The 12342-nt window shown below is 33.8% G+C and overlaps 1 protein-coding gene across 1 annotated transcript in view; it reads right to left on the bottom strand.

Moving 5' to 3' along the window:
* Window positions 1-3569: 3569 nt before the first annotated feature.
* LOC149085338 (uncharacterized) overlaps window positions 3570-12342 on the bottom strand; it is a 35719-nt gene continuing 26946 nt past the window's right edge. Inside the window, exons 5-6 of the mRNA XM_089233299.1 lie at window positions 5486-5604; window positions 3570-4469 (exon numbers count right to left, since the gene is read on the bottom strand). Coding sequence (XP_089089425.1) covers window positions 3733-4469; window positions 5486-5604 — 856 coding nt within the window. The 3' untranslated portion in view covers window positions 3570-3732. The remainder of the gene's footprint in view (window positions 4470-5485; window positions 5605-12342) is intronic.

The following is a 12342-nucleotide window of genomic DNA, read 5'->3' on the forward strand; positions in this document are numbered from 1 at the left end:
TTTTTTCTCGGGGTAAACAAGCACAAAAAATTCCTAGTGTTGATATGTGAATGAAAAGAAAATGAAACAAAGGTAAATCCTGTCTTTAAATTTATAAATATTGGTGAATAAAATACAAAATGAGTGTAAACAAATTAAAAATCCTTTAGCAACTTAATTTTTTTCCTTTTCAATCAGTGTCTTATTAAGAATTGACTGTACCAACAATATATTTATTACCAATTTGAAAATTTACTTTAAAATTAAAAAGAATTTATGACAGTAAACAGAATCTTAAAATGCAATTTAAAAAGAGTAAAATGATACAAATTTACATGCCTAGGTATATTACATTAACAGAAGGCATAAAATAATTTTGTACTGCATCTAACAGAAGCTTAGTGCAGAAAGTGAGATTACAATATAAATCAGATTCAGTCTAATAAAACAAAAATTTTACAACACAGCTGTGGAATGGTTAAATGTTCAAAACATTACAGACAATACATAGATTTATCTACTTAGCTTGGCTATAGAGAAATGGCATAGACAGCATAGGAATTGTAAGAATGCCCACCTGAAGATAGCAACAGTGAGGGGACCAATCAGATACACATTCTCTATAAAGTCATCCTCCTATACCTCATATCTCTGCCCCAATCATTTCTATAACCAACCAAGGACAAAAATTCACTCATCAGTATGCTAGTAAAGATACCATAACCATTGCACTATTAGATCAAAGTTTGTAATCATTGATTAGTATACAAGTACAAAAATTTGTGAATAATAATCACTTTTTCATTCAAAATATCAAAAACAATTCATTTTCCCCACATTTTATTTGTATACTTTTTTATAAAGACATTAGTCCTTGGAAAAGCTCATTCAATCATTGGGGTGGGGTATAAATTTGATATTCAATGTGTGTGTACTTTAATATTAACCATATAAGCAGATGATGCATAACTTTAAAAGACGAGCAAGAATTTTATCAGAAAAAAAGCATTTAAAAGATAATTTTCTTTCAACTGAATTTAAACATGCCAATTCCCCCATGTTTCAGATCTAATTCTTTTACTGAAATTTCACTCTAACTTTATGCATAAATCAATGAGTGAAAAAAAAACACACATCAGTAATGCCACAGGGAACTCGTTATTACCATTGTTCAAACTAGTGGTCTTCCAATCAGGAGATAGGCAACAGTTTCACTTGGTGCCCAGGAATGACAAACAAGTCACTATGTAATAATGAGATTAAATATGTTACAGGTAATTAAGTAGTCTTTTTGACAATAAAGTTGGACATTTCTGCTAGTTGGCCTCACAAAAAACTGCACATTCTCTTAGGCACATAAAGATTATGGATTGATGTTGAGGCGAAATGTTTTCATCACATCAATTTTTTTTTTATGACAAATGGATTACTGAAAAATTTATGAATCTAGAAGAGAACCGTTTATAAATTTTATCATTAAAATAAAGCTTCGATTGGCAAGTGGCTTCTTACTATGCAAAATAAGTCTTGTTTCGATTCTTGTAGAATAAGTAGTATTACTTTTTTCCTGCAGATAATGAAACATTGATTTGTACCTTTTGAAGTCTTTCAGAAATACTAAAAACAACAGTGATGTTAAGTTACCAACAAACAGCAGCGTCAAAACTCCTATAGCACGTGACCTGAACATAAACAAATCAATGGTGTTTCTAGGGTTGTTAGGTATTGAAAAATCTCAATACTGATACAATTCTTTTTGAGATAGGTTAAATTTATAACAGGTCAAATGAAAATTAAACTCATGAAAATTTTTGAGAGACATTTTGAAACCAAATAATACACTTCATTATTTATAAATTGTGAAAAACATAGTTGAGAAATAAACTATGGAAAAAACATCTGAATAATAAATGCACTTACAACATTGGCAAAGAAAATAATTACAATCCAAGCGAAGTCTTTATATAATTGAGGAGGCAAGAAAGAGCAAATTTGAAAGACAAGAAAAATAAAGACTAGAGTAACAGAAAACACAGCAAGATGAATAGTATGGAATAAATTTATAAAAGCATAGAATACAACAAAAGCAATTCACAAGAAACTACAACAGCATTTTTATCACAATAGAAGAAACCAAATTTTTTTTAAAATATACTCTCTGTATATATAATAGAAAAAAAATCTCTCAATTTCATCAACCAATTCATATATTTCATATAAAACGATATTTTCTTACTAATGATTGATTGCACAAATCCGCATACTCAACTGAAATATAAACAATATTGATTTTCACTATTTAAAAAGAGCCAACTCATTTCTTTACACATCAAAACACCGGTACAAATACAAATTGCACAAACTAGAATAAGTGCCAGCACGCACACACACACACACACACTCCCTTCGTCTTTTCCTTAAATAAATGATTTATAAGATCGAGAAGGCATCAGATTCATATGCAAATATGTTCCTACTGACATTATTGACCATGTATTAAGATAATTTGCTAGTAGGGAAGAAAACACAATTTAAAAAAAATTCAATATTTGCAAGAATATTTATCAAAATAACCACAGTTTAGTTGACCCAAGGGATTGTGTAACATGAGCAATGCTATGACTGGTACATAAAAAAAAAAGTAATGACCAGTTTAATAAAATATATTTTTTTCTTTACGTTTCAAATTAGCTTTGATGTATAACCTTTCATAAAAAAAATTAATATATTTTTTGTTACATAAACCAAATATAAAATTGCTATAAACACATTTCATGTTTTTTTAAATGATTTTAATGCAATCATTTTTTTAGCACAATTAATGGTTAGGATTTTTAGAATAACTATTGAACAACTTCCAGTTTCAATTAAAACTCATTTCAAGTTACAATGAAGGCTTTTATATTTCATTCATTCATTAAAACTTGTGATCTGCAATATAGATGCACATAGTGACAGCATACACAATCATCATGGTAAACTAAATTCTAGAACTTTAGAGTTTAAAATTAAAAGTTTGTAAAAACATGGTTCATTTTTAATTGTGATAAAAGTCTAAAAAAGTGTATGTTAATGTCAAGTACATGGCACTGGATCTTTTTAATAGAGATTACATCAAATCAAAACTTTTAAGTATTAATTTTTTTCCTGTCCATGATAGATTTAAATGCACAAAAATCCGATGCCTCATGAAAAGGTTAACATAACACCAATATTTTTCCATTCAAGTATCACAATGATATTAAGCTATCCTCTTACAAAATATTTTTTACAACGAAAACATGCAACAATGAAATTAAATATAGAAATGACACTGCCTATTTAGGATTTTTACATGAAACCTTAGAAATGTCTCCTCCCATAATTTTAACTATGCATGTCAACTTAAGTACTTAAGGGAAAATTTTTTTTCCTTTATAAAGCTCTTATGTGATATGTTTAACACTATATAATTTAGAAATAAGAGGTAAGCTATGACTGGGAGGTACTGTGAAAACATTCGTGGCAGCATTTGTAGCTTCTAAATTTCTGAACACCAATGTATATATAATATGTATGTATATATAATATATATAAATAAAAAGCTTACTTTTTTGCTCTTACAAATATATAACACATTTTATATAATATTTTCATATATCAAAATATATGTTTGTACAAACGTTCTTTAACAAAATATATACTATATTTGTATATATATCCTTTATATATATATATAACTTTCTTGACAACACATGTTTATTTATGTAAACATTAATGACCATCTGTTACTGATGCAAACACTTCTTGCTTTGTGCACTGACTATTCGGAAATCCAGATGCATCTGTACTAGAAGCACAACAAGCAACACTTAGATCCAATGGTTTCAGATCATCTGCTATTGATGAGCCATCGAGACTGGCAGTCCTTTGTACCTGAAGATAATTTTGTAATTCTTTGGTGGTTTTTTCTATTGATGAAGACATGTCTGCACTTTGTACTCTTTCTGAAGAAATAGCGTTATTATCACCATTACTTGTTGCAATCTTTACAGTTGTATTTTTATTGGATTTTGTTTTAGCTAACATTTTTGCTTTCAGAGTAGCTGGATCTCTGCCATGTGAGGTAGATCGCTGGTGCTTTCGAAGAGAACTGGGATCTGTATAACGTTTCCCACATCCTTCAACACGACATGCATAAGGCCGACTTGCAATGAAATCTTTCTGAGATTTTTGTAAACTTCCTTCATTTCCAGATTTCTCTCCTACTGAGCTTTCAGCTCCACTGTTTGACACATGATTACTCTGCGATTTGGAATTACCATCACCATGTGCTGTGGATTTCATGTGCTTTCGCAAAGAGCTAGGATCAGTATACCGTTTATCACAACCTTCAACACGGCATACATAAGGTTTATCTTCTTGATGTGTTTTTGAATGCTTGAAACGGTCACTAGAATTTGAATATGCTTTATTGCAACCTTCAACAGGGCAAACATAAGGCTTTTCACCTGGAAAAAAAAAAGAACATGAAAAGATGTACATATAGCATATATAGAAATTTAAATATACATGTTATTGTGCTGCTGCAGAATCTTTTTTTTTTTTTTACATTCATGACATAAATGAAGAATATTCTATGATATAAAAACGTTTCTCAAACAAGCTGTATTTTTGAGAAACATATGATATCCATATTTGTTATGGGCATCTTTTTCTCAGCCACCTCATTGGGCATTTTGCCTGTTGTGGCGTTGTATTTGTATAAGATTATAATAAAATTATTAGTTGAAGAGTATGTATCTAATTTGAGAAAAAGGATTCTGCTTGTTTTCCAGGGAACTTATTGTAATTTAAGAGCGAGTTTACTCAAATTTTAGGAAATATGCCAAAATTATAAATTACAAGAACCAGTTTTGTATAACCCTCAAAAAAATACTGATTGTACTTTTCAGTACCATGTCATTTAAACACATCACTTCCATATTACATAATTTAGTAATTGATGGGATATATAAAATAAACTTCTATAAGTGTTCCAGAAACCGCAAGAAATATATATTTTTTCCTGTTAATTTACATTTTATTTTTCTTGCCAAAAGCCATTTTGTGAGAGACCCCACGTGTAACAAAACTAAGTTTCTGACTAAATCAAAATTTTTTAGGCTCAAACATAATTTCAATTATTTTTTTAGTATTTTCCTGCATGTAATTTGCAGAAAAATACCATTGCAGATTATCTGCAACTTGTTTTTTTATGCTATTATCTGTAGCTTTTTTTCCCTTTATATATTGCTGTGGATTACACTGTGATTTTTTTTTCAAAGTAACCAAATTTGCATCTGCAGATTATATACAGGAAATTAGGGTGATGTATTTATTATCTTTTTTTGTTATCCTTTTGTCTAATGCTTTTTAAACTCAAAGGTTATCTTTAAGTGTCTGATGAGATTATATAATGTAAAACATATTTCTCTAACAAAAACTATTTTAAAAAAAGTCATTCAGGATTCAAAACAATATTTACCAGTATGTGATCTAATATGAATTCTCAGATTTTCAAGCCTTGAGAACTTTTTACCACATACATCACAGCTATGTGGTTTCTCATGTGTGTGAGTTCGAACATGTATGAGCATCCTATACCTATGAATAAATATGCATTAAGGTTTATACTATAATATTTTAAGTATATAAGAAACACAGTTAAAATTTTAAATGAAATATACAGAGTAATGTCATGAGGCCAGATAGCAACATTTATTTTAATTAAAATAAAATGAATACTCATCAAAAAACTTGAATAGGCTAATTTAAACAAACATGAATAAAAAAATTAATTTTCATGCCAAACAAAAAAAAAAGCAATTCGCCACTCAAAATGTGACCACTTACCCACCTCCTATCCAGGGCCTCTGTGGTTGAATATGCCTTCGTATTCTACATTTTTAGTTAATTTTTAAAGCAAAGGAAATTAAAGATTAATGGGCAACTGTCCGACTAATCTTTATACTTAAAAGACACGCCAACGAGGCATACTTCCAATTAGAAAAGTATCCGAATAATGTGTGGAACTTAGATACGTCATTCATTATTGCAAGGGGCAGTAATAGTTATTAAAATACAAAAGCCATAATTTTTATAAGAACACCCCCATCCTCAAAAACCCAATTAGAAAGTTGTGTTGCCCTGCCTCTTCTGAAGTCAAAAAAAAAATCCATGTATGTAAGTACAATATTCACTGAGATATTTAAATTTAAAAAAAAGAGAGAAAAATTGGGAAAGAACAGCAAAAACTAACGGACAATGCTTTTTTCCCCCTTACTTACGCTACTCTTTCCCAATTTTTAAACTCAAATACCGTAATCTGGGCTAACTTTATGCCAAGGTTCCGACTGTGCCATTCATGGATTTTAGGACACAAGCGCTTCCTGGTACGGATGAACTATCGGTTTGAAGATTTTTCATGCCAATTCAGGAGCTGTAGGTGACTTGCTGACAGCATTTATTGTATTATCTCTTGTCAGTTGTTGTCTGGAGAATTTTTTGTTATATTGTGATTTACACGAAATTTTTCAAGTGCGTGTAAACCTCTCCTGGTGCTGCTAGTGTGTGTTTCGTAGAAACGAAAAGTAAGTTAATATTTCTATGTAGAAGTTACTTATTAGAAATACTTATTTGAATTGTAAAAATACTGAATTTTTGGCAGAAATATGATGCATATAAAAAAAATTAGGGTTCAGGTTGCGACTTCATGCCAAATGTTTTTTCAGCATTTTTGCCTTTTTTCACTAGTTATATTTTTTATTGTTCTAGCGATGGTTCGCAAGTATGTGCGGAAGCTGGGTGGTCGAACTTACCCCAATTACTCAAATGAAACACTTGAAGAGAGGCTCTTCATGTGATAAGAAACAAGCAGATGCTCACCAATTTTGCTGATAGTGGAGAGGCGTGTATAACGGTTATGAAGAAGGGTTGCAAATTTTACTCCTGACTCAGCGGATGAAATTTGACATCCAAGGAGATGGATCATAATGACAATAAAAAAAAAAACCTCGACCAATTGACAGTGACAACAAGTTTGTGGTGGATTTGAAGAAATGTTATATTTATGCAGTGTTATTTTTTTAAGAAGAGCCTTATATTTTTAAGTTTTGAGTCTTCTTTATTCTTGTTTATGTTTCAGGAAATTAAAATGTTCCAAAAGTAAAAATTTTTTCTTTACTTAAAAATGTCTATAAACTTTTTCTTAGATTACAGGGACCATTTTATTTAAAAATTCAAAAATTACCTTATTTTTGGCAGAAATAATTTTTTCAAAGGTTTCCTAGTAAAGTTAATACCCAGAATTCAATAAAACTGGGTGCGACAATGTGCCATGATTTATTTGTGGAAAGTTATAGGCAAGAAAAAGTGATGGCACATAGTCGCCACCCCCAACAGGAGTGACTATGTGCCACGTGGAAAAAAATCCCTGCCCCTTCCTTATCATAAACATTTTTTAAACCATAAATCCAAAGCTGAGATGTGATGCTACCTTCAGTAAAATCCCCACTCACACTCAACCACCACAGCGGCCAGTAAAATCCCCAGCAGCCTAGGCAAAGTATAAAGAAAAATATCAAGGAAAAACCTCAAAAAGTGGCACAAAGTCGTCCCATTTTATGGTAACTCATTGAATCACTTACAAATGTGGAATTTAAAATTTCAAAACACATTTTAAAAATTAATAACAAATGAATCCATTGACAAAAAAAGGTGCGCTTTGCACTAAATTACTTATCATGGCCTAAGAGTTTTTAATTTATCAAAAAAAAAAAAAATCTACTCACAGGTGGTGCTGTAAAATGAAAACGCAACAGAACACACACAAAATGCAACACAAACAGTGCATAATTAATGTTTATGACAATTTGAGTAACATAATAATAATAATAACATGATCTTCACGCATTCCCAAGGGATCAGCATGATCCATCCAGGGACTTTCTTAGTGTTAGTTAGCATCCATGCCCGAACCGGGATTCGAACCCAGACATGCACAGTGAGAAGTTAGTTCCCTAACCACTCTAATGCCGGGCGGCCATATTTCAACATGAGCACTCTTTCATCCATTTAGGTATAGCTCCAGATGAAAAAAAAATGCCCATATTGAAATGCAGTAGTTTTATGTAATGCAAATTGCCATAAACATTAATTATGCACTATTAATTAAAATATTAATTCATATATTAATATTAATTTGTGCAGCATTTTGTGTGTTATGCCAAGTTTGTTTTACAGCACCACTTGCGAGTGAAATTTGAACTCTTTTTTTGTAATTCTTTTTTGTTAAAAACTCTAGGCCACAAGTAGGTCTATTTTTGTGCAAACTACACTTATGTCAGTTGGTTGATTTGTTATTAATTTTTAAAATGTGTACAGGACTTCCCATTCACACTGTACACATACAATAAACACTTTTTATAGCTAACTACTATACCTTTATTGATGCATTGCAACCCATTTCATAAATATTTGTTATAAACCAGACCTTCATTAAGAGCGACAACCTTTAACCCCAATAGTCAGTTATAATGAGCAGGGGCGTCAGAAGTATTTTCGACCAGTGGGTGCTCACACAGGCGTTCGCTGGGGGGGGGGGGGACCCCCCCTTGAAGGATATCAAAAATTTAAAACGTATTTGTAAAAATAAATATTTTTAAAAAAACACAAATATATTTTTGTATAAATTCTGTATATCATGGGTGGCTCGAACCTTGGGGCGAAAGTCTCACCATGCGAGACGACATTGGTTACGCGTCACTTCGGCGTATAAGCCGCATCAGTGAAGCGATCCCGAAAATTCGCAACTGTGTTTCTAGCTAGATAAAATGCATAAAAAAATAGTTTTCTCAGAGAGATTAATGCACTATAGAGTTCGAGTGTTTTTACAGACACGAAACACATTCTTTCTTTCTCTAAACTTTTCTGCAATTATATTTCTCTTTACTCCTGATTTAATACTTTTCCTTATAGCAGTGCTCTGTGCCGGTGGCACAGCCATAGGCGGAGATAGACTTGGAAGTCTGGGGGGGGGGGGCACGATGATGATGATGTCAATTCATATATACATTTATACATTAGATCAGTCGACTCCACCTTTGACGCTAGAGGGGGAGGGGCGCACGCCCCCCCTCCCGCATCTCCGCCCATGGGCACAGCCCAAAAGACATCCCTGTTTATATGCTGCTACAATATATATCTCTCATCATCTATTTACTAGTCTTCGGCTCCAGTACTTAATAAATTAATATTTTTTATTTCCCGTGATAAAGAAGATACTTTGGTAATAATTTCTAATAATTCATTATTGGATTCTTATATAAACAAGTCATGGTTTTTTTCTTTATAATTATTTTTGCTACGAGCCTAATCTATGAAAATATTTTATTACGTAAATCTTTGAATTTATACAAAATGCTTTCAATGCATGCTTACTTGCATGTAATTATGATAAGGTAAGGTAATTAAGGTAGATGGATACTTTCGGAATAACATACAATAATTAAAACCTGAAAGTGTTGACTGTGAAGAGGTCAACTAAAAATATTATATCCCATAGTAGTAGACTGTCGAGCCATCGAGAGTAAATTAAATTTCAAATAATTTGGCAAGTACCAACCAAATTTATTGTGGCACTAATCATAACCAATTGAATAAGTATTTAGTCATGCCAGAGCATTGGTTATAAATTTTTTTCTACAATCCTATGAGGGAGGGGGAACAACAATTAAAATGAATTTTTTTTCAGTATGCGATAGGCAATGGTACCATTTACCCCACACAAATATATCCGCTGCTACGTCCGCACCCAAGGGGATGTCGGTCAAACTGAAAGACCCCGTCTTTGCATATGCTATTTTAGAATTCCTTCACTAATTGTAATAGCCACGAGCACTTTTTGATGTTATCAGGGTTTGAAACTGGAATCTGTTTCTTCTCCCATGAAATGTAAGTTTCAGGAGGGAAAAAAATCATGTTTCCCATTTCAGAAGAAAAGGATTTCTTTTACGATAATTGCGGCCCCCCCCCCCCACTAAATTTTGCGACCAGATGGGACCGCACCTTTTGCAACTGCTTAGGTCTGGTCTGCTTCAACAAAATGGAAAATGAAAAAACAACGAGATTTCTGTTTGAGAAAGGGGGGTCTTCCTTCTGTCACACGGAACCCATGGATGGTCACCCTTCCAAGAATAATATTCGGTATATAATAAAAGAATAAAAAGTGAATCGTTTCCTCATCCAAGATCATTGACCCTCCTGAAATCCTTCGGAAGAACCGAAATAAAAAATGTTCGAGCCCACATGATCATGCGCAGGGCTACCTTTAAACAGAGATCTAAAAATCATACCCCCCCCCAACTAATGGGGGCTAACAGGGCTCCTACCAAGAATGAAGATTTGTTTTGGCACTTCCCCCCAAATTTCCCACCACAAGCTGCCAATTCTACCTTGGAAATACTATGTACAGCGGCACCCTGTCTTGGCCGATCTCGTGGCACACCCCTTTCAATTAGGAACCGTGGCTGTAGTCGGCACTGTTTGATTTTCAAACAAAAATATTTCTCCAAATGGAACCATGGCTCCAGAAGAGTGCGCAGGAAGGAATGATGACTGGGCCTCCATATGATCAGAAATAGATAACTGATAAAAATTGAAAATATTTAAGAAAATTTAATTAAAATATCATATTGGTATATAGAGAAAATACCCATATATGATATTTTACCGCAAGATTTTTCGGAAGATATTCTCTGTATCCTTATTCCCTATGGCCTCCCGCAGCAGAGCCTTAGACTAAACTTTTCACACATGTGCCCTTCTATAGTTAATTTGCAATGTGCAAAACAAAAAATGTTAGGAGAATTGTCCCCCCCCCCCCCCCCGGACTGAAACCCTGTTAGCGAGCTGCTCCTGCCCAATATAGAGTCTTTTGCTATACATTAATGTAACACAGTTTTTTTACATAAACAAATTTAGATATCAGTGGTTCTAAAAAGTGCACGTTGCGGTTCCTAGTGGGTTCACTGTGACTTTGCAATATTGATGCGTGCCTGTTCCGTGCTCTAAATTGATTTCTTTTACAACTTCTAAAAGGCGGAGGAGAAACGATGGCTAGGACCAGGGCCCCACAAGGGTAAGGCTGACAGGGCTCCAGCCCTGGGCCCGGGACGATTCTCGTCATTTTTTGTTTTTCACGCTATAAATTCATTATAAAGGGGCCCGTGAATGTCAGGTTGCGGCCCCCCGCAAAAGATGCCATTAGCCTGGCATCTTTTGAGCCCTCACAATCTCATGGCCTCTACATCCTGGAGGAGCCATGCACGAGGGAGCCGTGGTTGGCAAACACTTGAGAACCACTTGATATTGTATAAGTGGAACTATTGCTAACCTAGCTGCTTCAAATGAAAGAAGGTCCAAACACTCAGAGAACTTGCCTTGATGAGCAGTCTAAAGCAGTGGATCTTAAGCTTTATATACTCGTGCAGCCCCTTTCATTATATAATTTCTATGACGTAGCTCCGTATCTTTTATTTATTTATCATTTACCAATTTATTTTATTTTTCTCGAGTGACTGTGGAGCCTTTCCCGAAGTGCACATGGAGCCCCAAGGACTCCGCAGAACACCGATTGAGAACCGCTGGTTTCTAAGGAAATGAATGCACGCACAATTGTACCACTGTCAAGACTTGTAAGCAAATTACCCCATATCTGTCGGCATAGGCGTACGATGAATTTTCTCGAGGGGGGTTCAGATTTTTTTATGTTTTTTCCTGCAAAATAACACTATAATCTTGGCTCCCCGTTTGAGTACGCCAATGTCTGCCGGTATCAGTCATAAACAAGGAGACAAATTTTCCTTAAAAAATCTTTGAAGGCATTCATTTATTCGAGTGAAATGTGTGTCTGCATCACCCCATCAATGCAGAATTTCATTTATTGTAAAATACTTTTACCCTGAGATAATGGAAGGACGCCTGCATGCAGGGCCACAACTAGATACTTTGTCACGCGGGACAAGCCGGAATTTTGGCAACCCTTGCATGAAGAGGAAGCAGTTAAAGAATGAATTCGGCGCCCCTCCTGATTCAGCGCCCAGGGCACCAGATCCGCCTGCTTCCCCCTAGTTGCCCTCCTGCCTGCGTGGACAGTATCGTAAAAAAACGTTGGTGTGGGCCATAAATACCCATCATAGGTGCCTGAAGCTGTAGGAATAACCACTGGATAAGTAGAGCAACAGGGCAGAGCAAGAGGTATAGGACGAAGAAAGAAATATTTTTTATTTATTTTTTTTATTTTTTATACAAAAATTGCCACGTTTTCAAGACAAATGGTCGAAT

This window comes from Pholcus phalangioides, unplaced genomic scaffold, assembly GCF_987345545.1.
Source record: "Pholcus phalangioides strain wild (caught in Gottingen) unplaced genomic scaffold, Ppha-v1.0 ptg000007l_1, whole genome shotgun sequence".
NCBI classification, from domain to species: Eukaryota; Metazoa; Arthropoda; class Arachnida; order Araneae; family Pholcidae; genus Pholcus; species Pholcus phalangioides.